The sequence below is a fragment of the Bombus affinis genome, unplaced genomic scaffold (assembly GCF_024516045.1).
Source record: "Bombus affinis isolate iyBomAffi1 unplaced genomic scaffold, iyBomAffi1.2 ctg00000187.1, whole genome shotgun sequence".
NCBI lineage: Eukaryota > Metazoa > Arthropoda > Insecta > Hymenoptera > Apidae > Bombus > Bombus affinis.
The window spans coordinates 125380-148230 of NW_026108894.1; the positions used below are offsets into that span (position 1 = coordinate 125380).

A 22851-nucleotide genomic window follows, 5' to 3' on the forward strand; every position below is an offset into this window, starting at 1 on the left:
CTAAGCAGTAAATAACCGAAATTGCAGACGCGGATGACCGTTCTAATTCCTGCGACGGGCAAACAGTTTGATTAGCGAAAGTCCGCCGCCTCCAGAGAGACAGCTTCCCTTTTTCCGCTAACGAGAGAGGACGCGGAGGAGAAGGTGGATAGATAAAGAAAAAGGAAACGATGGGGATGGCAGAGTTGGAGAGAATAGAATATTAGAGAAACGAGAATAAATTATTTTCTTTAATGGATGTGGAAAAGAAGAGATGGAAGTTGAGGGCGACGGAAAAAGAAGGAAAAGGTTCAATTGCAATTGGAGTGCGAATGGTACGGAAAAAGTGGAAGCGCGAGTGGTCGAAAGGTCAGTAGACTCGACGTGTCTGGCGAGCTGCACGAAATCGGTAACAAACATGCCGCGAAATCTCCCCCGACCTCTTCGCAATCTCATTCGCTGCACCGTCCCGGCGGCCGTAGGTGTTCGGAGAAAAGAGGATAACAAGAAGTGAAACTCAATTTCGGCTGGCTTGTATTTCCCTCTTGCGGACGAAGGAGGGAAGAAGGGAACACGGAAGAAGCGTTTCGCAGTCGTTTGTTTCAATATTTTGGAGCGGCAGCGTGTTGCCGATAGGCGAGGAACCACGTGGATGTTGAAACATGACTCGTTTACCCGCGATTACCTCTTACGGGTCGATAGATCTGATAATCCGGCGGATCGTGGATAACAACGGTGGGCTGCTCTCGTCGTTCGTTAACGAAATATTAAATAGGGAAAGAGCGAGGGTAGATGGGGGCACGACGCGTTGTTTGTTCGGAACGCGATAACGGTCAATTGTGCAGAAGCAATACCGATCGATGCTCGCTCACGTGCATGTTGGTTCACCTACGGTCTCGAAAAACAGGCAGATATCACCGTTCATGCAGAAGTCTCCAGCTATCGGACACGGCTGCTACTGCCTCGGCCGCTGTCGCTGCAACAAAATCAGAAAAAATATATTCGTCAGCATTGGAAACGGAATGCGCATAAATTCCGCCAGCTCCTCCGGCGAGCCTGAAACTGATCCTCGTCGATACGACGCTTCCCTTTTCTACTCTCGCCATTATTCCTTCCTTTTTTTCATTCTTTCTTTATCCCGTTTCTTTTCATCGTCGACTTTCACACGATCGCGAGCTTTGGCCTCGTTTACTCGCGCGATTAAATCGGCTACTGTTGAAGCTTTGTCCGCCGCGCGAGAAACTTGGACGAGGTATTGCCTCCCATGGCAACGTAATAAAGTCACCAGGCACGTATCTTCACCATTCGTAACGTTCAAAGCGTTAGCAGGCCGGTTCAAGCATATACACGTAGACATTATCGTAATGCAGTATTCGCAAGGCTATCGATATTGTCTAATGTGTATCGACCGTTTTTCACATTGGCCCGAAGCCGTTCCTATCGCCAACATGGAAACGCCAACCGTTGCTTCGGCCCTGCTTTCTACATGGATAGCTCGTTTCGACGTATCCTTAAAGATAATGATCGACCAAGGACGCCAATTTGAATCGCGGCTGTTTGAGGAATTATGCCGGTTGCTCGGCATCAAACATTTACGCACGACGGCCTATCATCCCGCGTCTAATGGGATGGTAGAGCGCCTGCATAGACAACTGAAAGCGGCAATCAAGTGTCACGACACGAGCAACTGGGTTGAAATTCTGCCGATCGTTCTATTAGGCATTAAAACCGCGATAAAGGACGACCTAAACGCAACGGCAGCCGAGATGATCTACGGTACTGGTATACAATTGCCGGCGGAGTTCTTTTTGCCAAACAAGCAGCGGGCCAATACCAGCGGGAATACGCGAACCGGCTAAAAGAACGGATGGAGAAAGTCATGCCAGAGCCTGTTATACGACATGGCGAAAAGAAAATATTCATTTTTCGCGAGTTGGAATCTTCGCCATACGTATTTTTACGACATGACGCGATTAGAGGCCCTTTACAACCGCCTTACGACGGGCCGCGTAAGGCAACGCAAAGAGGCGAAAAAACGTACATAATAAAAGTAAACAATCGCAACGTAACGTTGTTTCACGGACAGAGCGATCCTCTTTTGTTTTACGGACAACCATTTTTGAGAGGCACGCATTTTCCCAAACGGACGGACAGAGAGTTATACTAGAGACAGACAAGGTTACAGAATAGTTATTTAAGATTTTAAAGACTGAAGAAGAAAGATTGGTAGCTCAGGACGTTGAAAATCGATTCTCGATTTTCAGGTAAACATTGTACAAAACTTGTTATTTCTCGTTTATATAATTATTGTTATTTATTGTTATAGACGGATATTAATTGTTCTTTATTTTTGTATTTTATCTAATTACTTTATAATAAAAAACTCGATTTTCAGACTACAGAAGCGATCCCTGAATTATATATATATATATATGTAAGATCGTAAATCTTGGGATAATTCAGGGATCGATTCTGTAGTCTATATATATATATATATATCGGAGATGAAAGGACACTGAGGCCTTCCCTTTGGAGTTCTTCGGAAAACCCCCAATATATTAGTCTCTATGATTTAACTCGATTATAATTGTCGGATATTTGTGATAGTGAGCTTGGGCTCGAAGCGACAAGTCACTGAACGTAGCCGCGGTCACGGGATGAACGTATTTACCTAACATAGGGATGGAGTAGTTCTATAGCTCTCCTTAAAAGAAATAGTTGTAGCGGCACACGTGCTCGAGGACAAATCAAGCCACGAGTAGTTTTGCCTCGGAGTATCATTATCGTAGGACACACACATATTGCATTAATAATCAAACTCCGAGCAGAAACAATGTCGCCGTTACGTGTCGCTCTCGCTTGTTATTTTCGAAAGAAGACGAACAACTGAATAAAATAGTTTCGGAAACTTGTTGTTGCTTTCTAAAGCGCAACGCTGTTTTTAATATCTCAAACTGTTGTGTTCTTCGAATTCCAATTTGTTAGTATAACCGAACGAGTAACGTTAACTAGCGTATCAGTGCGATTGGTAAATAAATTCCATTACATATTGTACTCATCGCAAACGGGCCTTTCTCTCGAAAAAATAAAGAAATAAAGTTTTAATAATTTTTAAAGTAGCTTTATTCACAATGCGATTACAGTTTTATAACAAAATATTTTTTAGATAAAATAGGATATCAAAAAACTATTTGTTGTAGCTGTTATATATAGTTATAAAGGCTATATTATTTCTGTATCCATAAACAATCGTTCGCTCTTGTAACCTTTGACTCTGCTACGGTTGAAAGAATCACAACGAGTTACGGTGCCATCAATAGCAGACGACACTTACGGGTTTTCGCATTTCTCCTCTCACTATTAGCAGGAAATCACTTGCTCGTCCTTGGGCATGATATGCGAAGCCAGGTTGGTTTCAGCAGACAACACCGACGTAAATAATCAGTTGGTTTGAAACATACATTCTTGCTTCCTTATACGTTAATTTGTGGAATTAAATAATTATAAAAAGAACGAATATTAATAATATAGTTTATTTATAATAACAAGAATATTAATAATATAATAAGAAGAAAATATTATAAACGATCATTCGCTGCTGTAACCTTTGATCCGCGTGCGGTTGAAAGAATCGCAACAGTTCCGTACATAGTTCCGATTATGTGATAGCAAAAAAATTGTTATCACGGATGATAATCAATGCGTACTAATTTCCCCTGAGCTAACGAATTTATCTGATTTGTAGTCAGTATAGGCAACTGCTCGGCGCACAGCCGACACTCGTCTGCGGGTATTAGCCGTCCTATTCGTTTTTCGCATGAGTAGCAACGAAGGACACGTGCGCGGCCTGAGACTCCGCAAATGCTATGATAATTTGCTTCTTCGTACATCCGTACGTCCGCTTTCATCATAAGTAAATTTCTGTAACAAAATCCACAAAGTGAATAGTCGTTGGTGCGGTAGGCAGGTGCGACTCGTATCAAACAATAATATCTAGGTAGGTCAACATGGCGTGTCAGTTGTCTTGGAATTATCATATTCAAAAGACCATAATTTGCTTGTACTTCTTCCCTGTTGCAAAGGTTGATGCACATTCTGTAAAGATAGAAAAATTTCGTATTATTTTATTTGCACGTTCGTGTATTCGTTGTCCTTAGTTTGCCCGTTTGTCGATCCGTCATTGTCTATTGCGATTATGAACTACTTTCAATTCATTTATGGTGACATATTGTGGAATTTACTGATTGCAGCGCGCACACTTCCTGAGTTTCAATTGGGGTTTTCATATTCGTTGTCTTATCGTTTCTCCCTAACTCAAAGTGGCATGTTTTATAGTTGATTGATCTCGGCGCGCACATTTCGCGACTTCTCATTGGTCTTTCACAGGCTCGTTGTTCTATTACTCCTATTTATCCAAAGTGGCATGTTACGTAATTAACTGCTTATGGCACGCGTATTTCACGAGTTTCAACTAGTTTCACGTACTTGTTGCTTTCCCATCTCCCTATTCCATGTAACATGTGCAAGTTCCGTAAGCTGCGATCAGTTTTTTCACACGATCGTTACTTATTGTTTCAACTTCAGTTCTAGATTAATACGTTACATTGTAATTGACAGGCGTTTGCAGTTTCCGTTCATTATTATATTCGGTGCCCACGCGTTGCCGGTTCGCGAGTTTTCCTGATAGTATCTTTTTAATTTTGATTGGCAAATTAATACATAGTAAAAGTATCTGAGCGTGTTGTAATTGACAGGTTTTTATAATTCCCGTTTGTTATTATTATACGGTGTTCGGACGTTGGCAGTTCGCGAATTTCCCCCATCATATTATTTGAATTTTGGTTGTAGATTAATATTGTACAAAGTGAAAATATCTGAACGTTTTGCGTCTTTATTCCCCTAAACGTTCTTTACCTAATTCTATTATCCCCAGAGTAGCGTCTCGCATCATTCGCGAGTTATGACATATTCTTACTCTGTCTCAAGTTACGGGTCGTGTTGAGCGCGAGATGCGACAAGAAGATTTCAACGAAATTCTCCAAGAAATTGCATTTTACAGATATGCGCGCACTTCGTGCAAAACTTCCATGCGATGCATTCGGCATCAAAACAGAGTAAAAAGAGTGCTTAGTTGACAGGATATCCCTTATTCGAGCGGAAAAGCAACAGGTTTCAACGTATATCCCCATAAGATTGCACTTTACATTACAATGCGCGCTGCGATGAATAAATTTCACAATATGCCACCATGGATAAGATAGGATTAATAAAGCGATAAGAAAAATAACCGGAATTCACGAAACGCGCACACCACGATCAGTAAAATCCATATTGCGTCGTTTTCAATAAAATAACAAAGAAACTCACGTAAAATACTCGTTACGAATCGTTAAACACTTCAAGAAATTTCGTAGAGATACTTCGTTGTATCGAAGACTACGTAGGGATAGGTGTTGCGCGGTTCAGAGTTGGCGTAACATTGAGACGTCCGCTGATGCGCTCTGCCTTGCGCGCGCTCTCCCCACCACAGTATACAGTGCAGTAAGCAGCGAATGGGAGCTGAGGGACGATGATGTTCTCAGGTAAAGTCAGCAGAGGGAAGCAGCTGCGACGCGCCAAAGGATCGAGTATCACCGCGAGCAGAGATAACCACGTGCCGAGAATAGTTCGACTCATTATCAGCAAAACGTAAAACTGCAACGCTCGTTGGGAGATCGTATCAGCAGGTGGATGAAACCGTAACACACTTGGGAAGGAAATCAGCAGAAGCGAAGACTGTAGCGTCCGCAGAGATAACTACGTGCTGAAACTACGCGTTCTCGTGGGAATAAACCGTCACGAGGCAATTACCCCATGGTAGTTTTATTATAAATAGGAGTTGTCGCCTACAACAACAGTCAGTCATTAAGAAGTTAGTCACGATTATGTTCCGGAGCAGTTACGGTCCATCAGATTCTGCAGTTACGCAATAAATATTAAAAGTCACTATCAATAACCACATACTCTCGTAATGCGATAGACAATATATTATATACAGGGTGGTTGGTAACTGCAGGATGGTGGTACAAGCGGAAAGGGGGTGATTCTACACGAAAAAAGAAGTCGAAAATATAGATTAATAATTTTTCGTTTGAGGCTTTGTTTTCGAGAAAATCGACTTTGAATGTTCGCTCGGTACGCGTGCACTTTATCACGTCTCGTTATAACGGATATCACTGTAGATCGTTGTCTCGATGGATATTATTGCAGTTTAAGTTTGTTTCTGCCGTAACGGAAAATTAGGAATACACAATGAAATAATATGAAGTAATCATAAAGTTTATTATTACAAAAATTGCTGAAAACGTTGCCCATTCTGCCGAACACATACTTCTGCTCTTCTAATTAAATTTCTATGAACACTTTCAAAGTCGATTTTCTTGAAAACAAAGCCTCAAGCGAAAAATTTTTATTCTATATTTTCGACTTCTTTCTTCGCGTAGAATCACTCCCTTTCCGCTTTTACCACCAGTTACCAACCACCCTGTATATGGATATATATATATATACATGTGTATTGTAGTATCGTGAGGAAAAAACCTGGTTAGAAACAAACCAAAACATTGTCGTCTGACCTTCGGCTGTTGGTTTACACAAGAGAAAAACCTATTGACTAAAGTCACCTAGTCCTTGCGGCACGAAAACAGGACCGGATTAGGAAAAGGACAAAATAACGTTGATCGAGAAGTGAGAACGTTTTATCGAGAGGTCAGAGATAGTCGAGAAGCGGAGGAGTAGAGTTGTAGAGTTGAAAGAGTCAGCGGAGTTGCCCGAGTTGCTAGCGATGTTGACAGATTGAGTTGTTAGAGTTATAGAGTTGCGAGAGTGATTTGAGTAGAATAAGATTTTTGCGTTTAGTTCAAGTTGAACATTTATCGTTCTCTGTCCAATAAACCTCTGTTATTTTTATTTATCTTAAATAAATAGCATTAGGAGAATTTTACAAATCTAAATTATCCTAATCCTATCCTTTCCGATACTACATTTTGGGGGCTCGTCCGGGATTGAAACCAGACAGAGAACGACACGTTTTACGGAACTACTCGTGCTGAAGAGAAAAGAGTTGAAAATGGCAAATTGTGAAGAAGAACAGTTTTCAAGTGAGGAAAATCTAACGCTGGAAGAATTAAGAAACAAGCTTGCACAGTTAAATCTACCAATATCTGGTGCAAGGTCAGTGTTGGTTGCCAGGCTAAGTCGAGCATATAGTACTGGACAACCAAGTCCTAAAGAGCCAGCAAACGGTAAAAAGACCACGGAGGAGCAAGGTTCAGGGGCAATACCAAAAACTAAGCGTGATCGAGATGAAGACGAAGATCTCGAGGAGCTTAGGACAAAAGAATTAAGAGAACGTCTTGCTAGTATGGGGCTAGAGACGAGAGGAAGAAAAGCTGAACTACGTGTGAGACTACAGGCGGCGATGGAAGAAGAGAATACGTCGTCGGAAGAAGAGAGCGACGACGAAGAAGACGAAAGAGAAAGCAAAAGGAACGTGCGAGGTGTATATCAAAAACCTGACAAATTCCGTAGGAAAGCACGTAGGTATATAACAGTAAGTGTTCAGGATGTCCAAGACGCCTTAGAAGTTTTTACAGGCGAAAACAACGAAAATATTAATCAATGGTTCGAGGCGTTCGAAGAAACTGCAAGCATATATAGGTGGACAAAAGAACAAAAGGTAATTTATGCAAAAAAGTTGATGAACGGATCGGCAAAAATATTTGTGAATTATGAGTACCATGCTAGAACTTGGCGCGAGTTAAAAGAAGGTCTGATAAGGGAGTTTTCGAAAAACTTTAACACTTTGCAAATACACCGCTAACTGCAGGAAACAAAAAAAAAAAAAAAAAAGAGACGACGAAGGATGTACAGCGTACATGTACCGAATGCTCGGTATAGCCAGTCAAATGAATATGGAAGAAGCAGCAAAGATAAGGTACATCATAGATGGAATAAGAGACAAAGAAGTCAATAAAACAATATTGTACGGGGCTAAATCAATAAAAGAGCTAAAAGAAAATCTTATCATCTATGAGGAACAAAAATCCCGTATAGCAGAGTCAACTATGAGACCGGTGAGAGCTAAGGACAATGGAAGATACAAGCAGTCGGAAGATGTAGCGAAGTATAAAAGGTGTTATAATTGCGGTGATGAAGAACACGTGTGTGCAGAGTGTCCGAACAAGTCGAGGGGACCTAAATGTTTCGAGTGTAGAGAATACGGATACATTGCATCGAGGTGCGACAATCTGAGCGAGTCCATTAAAGAGGTTGGTAGTGTGTTTCGATTGTTACCGACGAAGCGTGGTAAAGACGTGAAGATCGGAGATTTCGAACTGAGCGCGCTGGTAGACACCGATAGCGAGATAACCTTGATGCGGTATAATCAGTATGTAAGAATCGGAGCGCCCAAATTAAGTCGAGACATTATTGAATTTCACAGTATCGGGTCTAAAAGAAATTTTGCGCTCGGGAAATTTCCGACAGATATTATTATAGGCGGTGAATTGTATCATATAACGATACACGTAGTTCCGAACACTGCGATGCAACACTCGTTGTTGATAGGTACAGACTTCCTGGATACCGTCGAGATAAACATGAAGAGGGGAGATATCTCCATTAGCAGAATAAAAAACGAGAATTCCGATGGGTTTCCAGAGGTCCTTAAAGTAGACATAGAGACGGGAGCGCGTGAGGTAGATCTATCTCGTGTCGAGAACGTGCAACACAAGCAGGTAGTTGTAGTTCCCACGAGTGCTTGTCTCAAGGACACCGTCGTAATGAACAAAATTTCGTTAGATGAATCGGTTGCGACAAACATAACCGCAATAGCGTCGGGTGGAAACGACACGGACGGTTGCGATGAAGTTTTTGTAGGATGCAGCGAGGATCGCGCGAATTGTAGAGTTGTACAAACAAATTCTGTCGCGAGTTCTAAGAAGCGAACCAGAAGCGAGAATGAGGCGGCTGCAAGAGAATTTGAGGTAGTGCGTAGACGAGCTATCAATCCGACCTCTTGTCGGCGAAGGGCGTTCAACTTATTACCAACTTACAAGGGCGTTATTTTGAAAATATAAATTCGATTTGAAATATATATTCGTTTGAAATATAAATTCTGATTTCCTGATATAATAATTAATAATAGCAAATATCTACAAACAACTATTCGCTGTTGTAACCTTCGACCCTGCTGCGGTTGAAAGAATCGCAACGGGTTACGGTATCTTCAGTAGCTGAAAACGCCTACCGGTTTTCGCAATCGCCCTCTCACAGTTAGCGGATAATAACCTGCTCGTCTTTGGGCACGATTTGCGAAGCCGCATTGGTTCCCGCAGAGGACACTGTTATAAATAACCATTTGTTCACATTAGATGCCAAAAGCAAGATAGAATTCTAAAGGTTTATTGATTACTTTGGATTGAATTAAGCTATTGTGACGTAATCTTATACGTCTTGTAGAGATAGCTTGCAAATTTCCTACTTTTCCATTCTTAACTATTGTTATTGCGAATGATATGTTATTATTCGCCAATTTCATTTCTTTGTGTCTGAGCGTTTCTCCATGGAAACTGGTCGCTGCAAGTGCTCTTTCGTCACATGGTTTGTTAAAAATTTCATTCGATGCTAGATCAGATATGTCCAAGCTGCCTAAACTTTCCACACGACTAGAAGCGGCATAGATTTGCACTTTTGCAAAATTCTCTTTGCCAAGATCAATTACGGTCCTATCTATTATAGCCATTTGTAATCTGTGTACCGCTACTGTCCAGCTTAGCACAAGCGATGACATTCTTTATTCAACATCTCCGTAACATTTCGTCAGTTGAAATATTGCTATTACTGGAGATATGGGAATGTAGCCGTCAGCATATTTGAATCTGCTTCCAATTCTCTCACTTTCAGCTGACCTCTTCGAAGTACTGACATATAAATTTCTTTGCCATTCCCATTGCGTCGTTTATCAAACCAACGGAAATTGGTATGTTTCGTCGCAACATAACTCGTGATCCCTCGGCTAATGTTATTGCATGCAACAGTTATCCATGATTATTTACATCTGCATGAATAATATTTTCGGAAGTTTTTTTCTCGCATGTAGCTGCTTCCCGACTCTCGCCTACTGAATGAATAACGTACACACGACGTAATTTCGCTAATTCATCAATCATTTTTGTGTTATATTCGTCTACGAATCTTACTATCTGGAATATTCTTACTGCTATATCACTCCTTCGCACTCATAGTATTTCAAACTCAGAAGTTGTTATTTCGCCAAACTGTAAATTATCTAATAGGTCGATAAACTCTGTATCATCCTTTTACCTCATATTAATGATGAGTTCGCAGAATGAAACTTGGTACTATAAATTAATCTTTACAGCACACCACTGTTTTTATACAATACAACAATGTTCTTTTGCTGGGAATAATTGCATGAAAGAGATGTCATCGAAGAGAAATACATTTATGTCACCAAATATTTTTTTATATATCTTGAATTCTTGCAGTCTTAAATGAATTATTCGCAAATTCTCGTAAGATACCATTGAGATCTCATCAACAATCAACTATCTTTTATGACGTCACTTTCGTTCCTCCTGTTCAAACTTTTGTCCTGTCACGCGGTTATAGCAGTGCCTTTCTCAATAGGCAAGGGGAAACAGACAGATACAAAATTATCCCAAATATTTCAACGACAGTAACGTCAATCTTTATATATGTCGGAGATGTAGGGACATCGGGCCTTTCTTTAGGAAGATCCCCAATACTTGGGCTCGAGGTGACGTAAGTGGTCGCCGAACGTAGCCACGGTCACGGGATGAACGAAATGTCTTACAGAGGAGGTACCGATGTTGAGGGACACGCTGTATAAGCAATCAAGTCTCGATCAGGAGCAATGCTGGTTTACGCGGGACTGCCTAGTTACGGCGCTTGGGAATTTGTTGATATTCCCGATCGATATGTATTTGACATATGTGACTGTATCTGTCTTTTATTTTGCAATCACCTTGGAGAGTTTACTGTCATCGTCTAGGCTGTCAGTCTGAAAGTAACCCAGCGTCTGAGTTAACGTGTCTGCGTGCTACAAAATGTATTCCATTGTACAAAGAGTTTACCCGTTGACCGTGGATTCGTTATTGAGCCCAGGAACATTGTCAATAGCTTTTGTTATACTTATTAATTATTTCACGCCTAAAATTTCTAACGATAACCCGACATATAAATCTAAGTGGTCATTGTATATTCTTTAGTCGGCATAAATCGTCACAGGATACGATCTTCTGCGAATTATTCATTTTCAACGGAAATCTGTTCGCCGCGAAGTGATGTCTGACGCACTATTAAGTTATAGAAATATCCTTCTCTGTCACTGTTCAAAGTATAATACTGCTGGCGCAGTATAGCTGGTTTATTCCTTATTCGCATACAGCACTGGATAGCCCACACAATTGTTTATTCATTAATAAGTATAAAGAAACGAAACAAGAGTAATAAATAGATAGAAAGAAATTACCGCCTTATCAATAACAATGAAAACCGTTTTACGTTCACCCTGTATTATTGGTCGCTACACTAAAGAATGTATAATAAGATGAAAAATCTTTTCCAAAGAAATATTATCAATTTTGAAATGCATTGCAAAGTGACAAATAATTTTCTTTGTATTTATACAAATAAGGAATGTTACAAGGATTAAATAATTTCAACCATATTTATATTTTATTTATACGCACGTATAACAATAGTTAGGATTACTCATTCACTTACTAAACAGCATATTATATATACCGCAACCTTTTCGAAGGTGGCGCAAAATTAAAGATACTACAATATATAGACATATCCTAAATACATATATAAAGATAACCTTTATTGTTAAGATGAGTACAAAGTGTAAGGAGAAGGGTTAAAACTTTACAAAGATGCCTGGATTTCAACTGAAGCGTTTGGCACACAATACGATGGAAAAACGGTCAGGGCATATTTAGGGATGCTTAACTGTTTCACAGCTCGTGATGGTCTGGACTGTCTCTAAGTTTCCAAAGAGGCTAATTGAGAAAGTCGTAAAATAACCGTCTACAGCCATTCCTGACAATAGTGACGACCTTGATAATAGTCACGAATTTACGACTTCTCATTAACATAAACGAAAGAAATACGAACTACAGAACGAATCCAAACAGAGCTTGTCAGTACGATGTAGTCAAATGAAATGCAAGATGTTCCGACGGCAAAATCAAACCAAAACTGATGTAACAATAAATCTATAATAATGCGATGCATACGTAGACACGGATTTCCGATAAATATTACAAAAATATATTCTTAACCTATGTATATCGCATGGGTATACACACATATCGAAAATATCGCCGGCGAATTTACCTTCATTTTCGAGGTAATCACGCAAATACAACAGTAAAATGACAGAAGGTGTGCTTTATAAATAATCGAATTATTAATTGTTAATTATCCTCTGAAATGCAAAATTTCATCTGATCGACTCTTACTATTCCTGTAAAGGGCATACGTGTTAATTAAAACCCACCTATATCTGTAACGACATATCTATTTTTCTCTAAAATCTTTTTAATAACGTAGGGGCTTTCAAATTTCGGTACCAATTCCTTATCTACTCCCGGTGCGCCGTCCGAATCACGTATCCGATCATCACGTATCGTCGATTTTGATACCCTGTCGCATTTTTATGTTTTCTGTCGTAGACGCGTTCATTTTCTTGCTCAGGCTTGTCACTTATTCCTGTCGCTTAATGAAGCCAAGATGATTTATTTCAAACAACAATTGCGAAAGACTTTCTCCCGTTGACCTGCAAACTGTATTGTTCTAGGCGAATTCGACTGGACTCTAGACTCAAGACTGCCATTTCCCGGGTGTTTCCGACAATTTTGCCAGCATCGGTGTTCCGTTTGCCTGTGGAGTACCGAATGTAACATGTTCGACCGCATTATTAGTTAGGAATTCTTTGAATGGCCCAATCGAGAAAACAAAAGCCTCGATTGCTAATTACTCGTCTGGGTCTACTTTAAGTTCTAAAATATTTCGTCATGAAAACTCATATTGGTAAACACCAACCTTTTATGTCTTTGTCGACTGGCATGGGCATAACCGTTTGAAAAGGTACGTTACCTTTTCTCAACTACGCAAATATCCTTCGATTTTACCACTAGTCGGCGAAAACTTTGAGCATTTCAAACAATTGCCAAAATATTTCTGTCTTACTTTCAGTCAACCAACGTACTCTACCAATACTTTCGACGATTTTATTGAATCCTAAATGATATTATTTTCCAATTACAGCTCGTGCTAATCGCTGATGGAATCGAAGATCGAGCATCCTCCGATCGGCTCAATATCAATGGTCAGCGGCCATCGAGCGTGCGATCAGTTCGTTTTTATTGCCAGACACAGCTAAATTTCTAAACTAAACAAGTACCTTCACCTCCCCAATGGTAAGTTATTTTATTATTATTATTATTATTATTATTATTATTATTTAATTTGTACTTTACCATTTGTCCGGCTGGAAATTTGGTAAATTTTTCTAACTTAATTGCTAAATAATATGTGGATGGCTACCCCCAGCGGGATACCATCTTCGAGTTTGACTATTTTGTTTCTTTAGCGAGGTCAGTGGGGTGTTTTCTTTTTAGTCTTCTATAAATGGTAAATGTGTTCAGATTTCTTCCACGCTATTTATTTCTCAGGGTTGTGTGTGTATATATATATACACATATACAGGGCGATACTCTACAGCTGTAGAAAAATTTAAGAGGCGATTCTTCAAGCTAAAATAAGATGCAAATCAAGAATAAAAAGATTGCGTTTTCAGCTTTGTTTTTTAGTTATTGTCAATTAAAACTTAGCCGAAATGTCTCTGTGTCCGAGCAAACCTCCTTAACTGAACAAAAGTAGGTCAGCCTAAACAGCGAGACGCACAGGGATCCTCAAATCGAACGACACATAGGCTTGCCTAGCACAAATCGTAGAGAAGAATATTATGACATTTGACGACGTAAACCATCTTGCGCGACGCTTTGTAAGAAAAATCGTAAATGAATGACAAATAATATTTAAAAGTAAAAGAAATCAAAACGTTTAAGAAACTAAAAACGGAAAGGCTCAAAAATATCTACAGTAGAATAACCTAAACCTCTACTAAATTAAACTTTATGTTTGTACTTTATGTTTGGCTGTTGAAATGATCCTGCCGTTCCAGAACTGTTTTACCCTCCTACCAAATTTCTAAAATCTAAACATGTTATGTAACAAGATAGTAGTGGAGAGTCCATTCAGAAAGAAACTAATATTTAGTTGCGAATAACTAAAAAAACAGAGCCCGAAACGCAATTTTTTTTATCCTTGATTTTGACTTTATTTTAGTTTCAGGAATCACCCCTTAAATATTTTTACACCTGTGGCCGAACATCCCGCATAATTCCATTAACGCGCACGCTATTAATACATTTACTGTAATTTGTATCAGTACAGATACAAGCTTTCTGTTATAATGTACTGTTATAAGGACTTTCTGTTATAATGTATTGCAATTTAATACAAATAAATATAAAGTTGACGAGATTTTAAATAATATAAATATAAACGAGTTGAAGTTTTATAGCATGGCACTCGAGCATTGCCATACCAAATGCAGTCTACGACATTTTACGCCGCCTTCGAAAAGGTTGCTGCAGTATACTTATTATACTGTAATATGTAAAAAGAGTAATCTTAACCATTGTTATCAACGGGGATCAAGCGAACTTAAAACACCGTGCACAACCACATACTCGAGGCTGTAAGAAATATCTGTCGTAATTCAATCAAAAATGAATATTATCTATGTATTGAGTTTGAGTTAGCTTCTCGAATCACTACGTGAAATAATAAAAAATATTATTTTCATAGAATAATGTTATCTAATTAATCATTCGCCTACTATTCTAATAATTGATTCGTTATTATTTCATGCAACCCAACTCTCTGGCAACGGCATTGAAAAATCTAAACCAAATCGGAAACATAGATCATATTCACTTTTAATTTAGCTGTAAATTATAATCATAGAGATATAAGGATAGAGTGCGAGGGCGAGCTGAGAAAGCGAAAGCGAAAGCGAAAGAGAACGCTGCATAAAGGCCTCTTGTGTCCTTGTCTAATAACGCATGCTCATTCGTATAGCAAACATATAAGTGTATAGCCAACACAAACATTGTCAGTGTCATGCCTGATTAGACAAGGACAGAAGACACTTTTATGCAGCTTTCTTTCTACTCCTATATCGCATCCACTTACACGATAATTTAAGACTATATGACTCGCGTACTCTAACTCTTTGTATATCTATGGTTATAATAGACATTTATTGCAGTCTCACAGTTGTTCGAAATTTTGAGTTTTAGAACATGTCTAAGAATCATCGAAATGGAAAGGTAGGTAGCATTTCTGCACTTCCATCAAAATTACTATTAACAAATTGAACACTTTAAACACTCCATCCATTACATAAATCTCTATTATATAATTGTGATAGTATGACATATTTTTAATCTTCTAATCTATGACCAGAGAGGAAACTTCCTTTCTGCTGTGACGTCCATATCTCATAAAAAGGTTATTTGAAAGTTAGTGGTTTTCACGTTCGTGTTCTATGTATATATGTAGCGCTTAATGTTCTAAAACAGACAACAATTTAAATATCCGTGAAGGTCACCTTTTATGAACATTGTAAGTTATAATTTAATTTTATACATATAAGAAATCATTCATATTATAATATTGAAATATACATCTATACAGATATTGCATACATATGTATGTATGTTAGGTTAGAAAAATTTACCAAATATCCAGCTGGACAAATTGTAAAGTACAAATTAAATAAAAAAAAAAGAAAAAAAGAAAAAAAAAGAAAGAAACGATATGTATATATATATACATATATATGTACAGCAAATTTCCAATTAGATGAATTTTTTACTGTATATTCCAAAAACAATATGTAAAACGATTTTAATTAATATTATCATTTGTCATTTTACATCTACCTATTTACAAAATTACTGTGGACTTGTCTAAAACCACCAGAAATGAATAACATAGAAACTTAGGACTTTACCGTGTCGCTGCTGTTACTGCAAAAAGCACACGACCACAAAGTATTAGTAGTAGTAGTTGGTAATATTAGTATTGCTAACCACTATTACTAGTAATAAATATTAGTAATAGTGATTATGAAAACTGTCAATCATATATATTTTGAAAATATTTAGATTTTTTTCTTTGGTTACACTAAAATAAATTCTCTCTTATTTAAGCAAACGGCTCAAAAAATATTTGTTTAGGTATACAATATAATGTATATCTCCTATATGATTATAAAATGGTACATGTAACTTAGAAGAAACCATGTTTAGAACCTCGTATGACTGGTTACTACTTACAGACTTATTAATATGTGTAAATATTTATAGTATATTTAAGAGATTTATGGCCTAACAAAATGATAAGACTCATTAAATAGACATAGCGACAAATGATTTCTATCAGACTGTTTTAACATTATTAAGCGATCTATTAAGAAGGATATTATTTTACAATTTTCATGTATAATAAAGATTTGGAGGACGTCTTCAGATACTTTAACAAATTACAGAGTATCCTAAATCTAACTCACAAAAGGATATTATAAAAGATGTATACCAACTTTGTCTATCTGAAATATCTCTTATTACTTTAAATAACAGAAAGCAGTAAGTTATAAAATATATTTAGATTCTAAAACAGATCTAATATGATGACGATGTATTTTCTTTTATATATATATATATATATATGGTGATATCATATACAAAAGATCTTCAGAGTCCTTTCAAGACCTTTTAAGACCTTCATGTCAGTTTCATTTTTTAGTGAAATGTCTTATATTCCAATTTCATAAAATGTTGAATAATGAACATAAAAGTACTTCATTAGATTAATTGCAAAATTCAGTGTTACTAAGATTCCTTCTATCTTTCTTTACAGAAAGATTAATTTTATTAGTGTTTTTTAGATGTGTATTTGTGCATATATTGTTTATCGTAATGAGGCTTGTAATTTAGTACAACCTTTGCTTAGATAAGTACACGTTCAATATTTTAGATACAAACAAACAGTAAATAGTGACTATTAGAAACAGCAGTGTTAGATTGTTGGCGTTATTCTTACAAGAATATTGATATTGAGACACTGTGAAAGTCTAAACCACACATATTTTTCATACCAGAAACACAATTTTTTGGCCTGCTCGAACCTTACAATTGTTATTTTTGGATGTTTTGTTGGGTAGTATATCAGTAACACTGCAAAATATAATAGAAATATTTCATAATGCAAGTAATAAATTCGACAAACTCAAATGTATGAGGAATTATTTTCAATATAATCCCAATTCTATAGAAGTCAGACATAAAAGTTATATGCCTTGACAACACAAATTCTACAGAGCGTTTTACCTTTTCGCCTACAAAGAAACTATTACAACAAAGTATGTCTTCCTCCTAATTTTTTGTAAATAATTCTTATTCTTCTCTTATTATTTGAAACAATGAAATTGAAGTGAACAGAGTTGGAGGAATAACTTGTATAATACTTACAGCAGCTACAATATCTACATAAATTTTAAAACATTTATCCTATTTAATATTTTTTAAATTTAAGTGACACAATCTTAAACTTAATAATTGTCAATTGTATGAATTTAAAAGTTGTGTTCATGTGTTACAAAGCCTAATAAACACAAAGAGTAACATGCAGTTTTGTAACAAAATTTTACTTGAAATCTTTTACGCAAACATTCTATGAAGATAAAAAGAACAGTACATATTTTCCTAAGACCACTGTTATATGATTTTTTGCTGTCATATCCCAATTGGTTATAAGTTTCAAACATAATAATGATGAATGCATATAATTCTGTTCATATTCAATTGTCAGTAGTCGTTGAAATCCATGATTGTTTTCCAGGTTGGGGTTAGGTTATATAAACTTTTATATGAATAATCTAATATAAAAAAGGAATATTTATATGTATCTAACGTTGATATTGACAAGATTTTATGTAATTATTCTATTATACGTATACAATTAGCGATATTTAATTTTATTACTAAATGTATACGCATATTCGTATTTACGAGTTTTATTTCTTTAAATATTTATACGCAATTATTCTTCAACCTATTTGTTATTAGAAGTAAAAATACTACTCTTATTTATGTAAAAATATCTCTAGAATCTTCAGGCGACTCTTATCTTTTTAAATGGGACTAAATGTAACATTTAAACATGATAAATTATGTATGTATTTTTTTCTAAAGCTCAATAATTGCCTTTATTATAACGTATAGTCTAACCTATATTCTAATATTCTACATTTCTGATATTTTAATGTATTCTAATATTCTAACGTATTCTAATATTTTATAACTCTGGTATCCTCACATATTCTAATATTCTATAATTCTGGTATTTTAATATATTCTAATATTTATATAGAAGCATTGTTCTTTATTACTTAACGTACATAATATACGTCACCGTGATTCTTCAGGACTAACGTTACTCTATTAAACCAGTTGCACTACCAGCCAAATAATGCATTAACGGATTAACGGATTCTGCTATTAGCTTTTGTGAACAGAAAGGCTGCAGATTTGATATGGGATCAGTTTTATTCGGTTATGTTAGCGGACTGTCAACAGAAATACAAGAAAACCTCGTGCAGCGGATCTTCGCAGAAATCAAACAGATTCTGTTCATTAATCTAATCTATCTATTTGTAATAAAATACTGGAAAAAATAATAAAAGATATACCGAAGAAAATAGTAAAAGTAAAATAAAAAGTATGGTCACAGTTATAATAATAGTTCGCCCGATTTTAGTTCTGAATTGTCTAAATGTCTAAATATTGGCAAATTTTCTTCGCATTCTTCATTATCAGCAGACTGGTCTTCTTCGTCCATTGCTTGTTCTGGATTTATGTTACATGTTGATGGTTAATGGTTCTGATTGGATGTATGGGGTACGTAATAATGACGGTACTTTTGATTTACTTAAATTCTTTAGTTATTGCTTATGAACTCTGTTTGTAAGGCTAATGCATGAGATATATGTATCTGATGTTTCCGTAGCTCTATTAAATATATGTATGCTGTAAATTGTTCTTACAACTATTTTTGCAAGCGTGAAAATTGTCTATCATATTTGTAAAATTTGTTTTTAGATTCCGCTGCGTCTTCTGCTAAGTGGCCTTGAGATTAAAATGCATTGTTGAAAATCTGCCTGCTACGTATTAAAATTTTGTGTATTGTTTGTGGCATTGGATACCACGAGGATGCCTTTTTAAATAATTTTACATTGTGAAAACAATGTGATTTAAATTTCTTTAAATCTATAGGAAATTGGCAAGATATTGTTATTACAATCGTTCGTAAATTCTAGGGTAGGTTCATGTTTACACCTGTTGTGTTTGCTAATATTTGTGTTTGTTGAAATGCTCGACGAGCTGCGTTCTCGTCATTTGAATTCTCGCTACCTGCAGGTTTAGGAATAATTGTTATATTTCTTTTTTTTTTCAATGAAGAAGCTATTTTTTGTCGTCTTTTTGTTTTATTTACCATTTTTCAGTTCTCATTCTGCGAGATATATGAATGATGCATTCCAGAAATCGAATCCACGCACGAAGGGGACTGAAGTCACGTTGTAAATTTCTATTTTTTTTTTTTTTTTTTTTTTTATTTAATTTGTATTTTACAATTTGTCCAGCTGGACATTCGGTCAATTTTTCTATCTTTATTGCTAACTAACATGTGAATGGCCAGCCCTAACGGAATACCATCTTCTAGTTTGTCTATTTTATTGCTTTAGTGAGATCAGGGGGGGGGGGGTGTTTTCTCTTTAGTCTTCTTTTTATGAGATTTCTGCTCGTTTCAGCTGATTTGTATGTGTTGTCATTCTTTTCTTATATTTTTTTGCGTATCTGCCGATTTTTTCTTTGATCGTTGGTATTTTTAGGTCTCTCCGTAAATCCTTGATTCTGACATACCATGGGGCCGTTGACTATTGATCTGAGTATCTTCGATTGTAGCGACTCGAGTTTATTTATGTGACTCATTGCTGCTGTCTCCCATAGTGGTATTCCGTACGTTCAAATTAGTTTTATTATCGTTTTGTAAATTTTTAGTCTATTTTCTATGCTGAGCTTAGACTTTCGACTAGTTATCCAGTACATCTGTCTTCCTTTTATCCGTATTTTGTCTATAATTGATTTAGTATGCTACTTCCATGTAAGTTGTGTGTCTAACTGGAGTCCTAGATATTTAACTTTTTGCTTTGTTTGTCTTATGTGCGTGCCATTCAATTGGATATTTGGTGGTTTCTGTTTTCGTAGTGTAAATGTAATATGGTTGCATTTATTCGGGTTTTCTTCTGTTTGTTTATCTTACAGCCATTTTGAATTACTTTTGCCGTTGTATGTTACTCGTGGGTTCTTCATTATCGAGATATTTGCAAAAAACAGTCGATACCACTACAGTCAATTCAGCCCATATGTGTGTATTTGTGAAGCTCACTAGCATAGCCGCTTGACGATCTGTTTACATCCATCAGTCATTGATCTGTTTACCTTGGTGTTAAATTTTACAAAACTAAATAATCGTTTACAACTGCATATGTGAGACTGCAAGAGATTTTTCTAAAAATCTATTTCGACGACAATTTTGACAGTCGAACAATTAAATTCCTTGATATTATGGTTGAGATGTTTGCAATTTTTAATAATAGCAATACGATGTAAAAGGCTAATATGAATTGTAATTATATTATTATTTATTATCCAAAATCATAGTCAGCCGTTTTACGGTGTGACAGTTGGATTTAAAGATTAAGTCAAACTTAACGCAGGTCATTAATGATAATTTTTTTCACTATGCAGTTGTACACAGGACTGCAATATGAAGGATATATAATAGGAATACCCAATGAAATACTCAAGCTCGCCTAGCCTTTGTTTATAGTTAACATATATTACCTGATACTATGACATAAACAAAATGTAAGATATGTAATGTGTGTTTTTTTTTTGCGTGAGGAGGGGAAAATGCTGTTACGCATGCCCAGTGACCCGCATCACTGGGTTATGTGGGACTCGGGCGGATGTTGTTGCCACACCCACTAAAAACCCCTCCTCCTTCTTCCTCTGCTTTGAGGACAGACAACCCCGGTAAAATAATAATAAATAATAAAGCTCAGAAGTAGTTGTCTATAATTTAATCCGATTATGTTTGCTCGAGATTAATGACAGTAGGTTTGAGCTCGAAGTGACACAACTGGTTACTAAACGTAGCCACGGTCACGGGATGGACGTTTTTACCTAACAGAGGTATGGAGTTGCTGTATAGCTCTCCTTAAAAATATAGTTGTAGCGGCACACGTGCTCGAGGACAAATCAAGCCACGTGTAGTTTTGCCTCGGAGTATCATTATCGTAGGACACACACATATTGCATTAATAATCAAACTCCGAGCAGAAACAATGTCGCCGTTACGTGGAACCGTCTAACAAAGGCGATTGGAATTTTACCGGTACCCCCTCGACCAATATAATGTAAACGAACGCGGTCGTAAGGAGAGAAGAGTTTCATCAGTCTCAATTATGTGCGTTGGTCCAACATCAGCGAGTTACACACGTCCTAGCGAACATTTTTGTATCTTTTATTGTTGAAGATATACTCTCTACGCTTCAACAAGAGTTAGTTAGAGTTCTACTTGTACTGTGGACAAGTAAGTTGAGTTACACTCGAATTGTGGACAAGTTAGTTGGAGTTCGACTTAGACTTTGGAGGAAAGCGCATTTGCTATCCCGTTGATCATTGTCATTAGCATCTCGAGTATCTAATCACCATGGTTACTTGTTAAATTCTGTAATAATCATATTTGTACCAGTAAATATCATCTCTATTGTATAACAACAATGACTAATCCAAATGAAGATTCGTTACACGCCCCTAACCCCGATGAGAGCTCGACATATATATACATTAATAAGAAATACCAATTGAAAACATGTACTGATTTTCTCAATCAATTCTAGTATATAAGAGAATAACAGTGTTACTATTTATAACTTTAAATTAATTTATAATTGTTTTCCATTATATTATTTAGTAAATAATTAGCTTCTTTTAAAATTACATTATTACAGATGTTCATTCATTGGGGTATAACAGGTGCTGGAAAAATATCACATGATTTTGTAACATGCTTACGAACATTACCAGAATCCGAACATGTAGTTCTTGCAGTAGCGGCACGTGAACTATCAAGGGCACAGAACTTTTCTAGCTTACATAAAACTAAAAAGGCGTTCGACAATTATATAGAGCTAGCGGAAGACAAGAATATTGGTATGTTTCGTGTTTTTTTTAAGCTGAATTAATATAGAAATAATCTTTTTATAAACGTTTTTGAACGTTATTGAATCTAACAAATCCGCCTTACTCTCCTTGCCTCTGGAAACGCAAGAGCACGCAAGAGCAAGAGAACGCACGTTCAGTTCCTCGCTTGAGTGCGACCCATACCATGGTTCCTTTGGGACCTCTTATCCTCATAATGAGTGGAATACGTTACAATAAAAAACAAATTTGGCCTTGAAAATCATGCTCCAGATCAATTTTGCACAAACATTTTATTACAAATCTCCACCGATCCAGATGTTTAGAATCACGCTACAGTGGTTTTTACACATACTTTTCATACACCCTGTACATT

The 22851-nt window shown here is 36.7% G+C and overlaps 3 protein-coding genes across 22 annotated transcripts in view; 1 reads left to right on the forward strand and 2 right to left on the reverse strand.

Annotated features, from left to right (window-relative positions):
• LOC126927655 (trans-1,2-dihydrobenzene-1,2-diol dehydrogenase-like) overlaps positions 1-22851 on the forward strand; it is a 131707-nt gene that overhangs the window by 24692 nt on the left and 84164 nt on the right. For 5 of the 19 annotated variants that reach the window (XR_007715739.1, XR_007715746.1, XR_007715747.1 and 2 more), the window contains exon 1: positions 15114-15768. Coding sequence is in view for 6 of the 19 variants with exons in the window: in XM_050743704.1 (XP_050599661.1) it covers positions 15447-15473; positions 22286-22487 (229 nt within the window). In the remaining 13 variants the exon portion in view is untranslated. The other 14 variants (XM_050743704.1, XM_050743703.1, XR_007715740.1 and 11 more) reach the window with 12 other exon arrangements.
• Positions 1-22851, reverse strand: part of LOC126927658 (uncharacterized) — a 127293-nt gene that overhangs the window by 11328 nt on the left and 93114 nt on the right. The window lies entirely within an intron of this gene.
• The window catches only part of LOC126927654 (trans-1,2-dihydrobenzene-1,2-diol dehydrogenase-like), a 105123-nt gene continuing 85768 nt past the window's right edge, over positions 3497-22851 (reverse strand). Inside the window, exons 4-5 of one of the 2 annotated variants that reach the window (XM_050743698.1) lie at positions 17306-17384; positions 3497-4074 (exon numbers count right to left, since the gene is read on the reverse strand). The gene's annotated coding sequence lies outside the window, so the exon portion shown is untranslated. Of the gene's footprint in view, positions 4075-17151; positions 17385-22851 lie in introns of those variants that run through there. The other variant, XM_050743696.1, reaches the window with a different exon arrangement.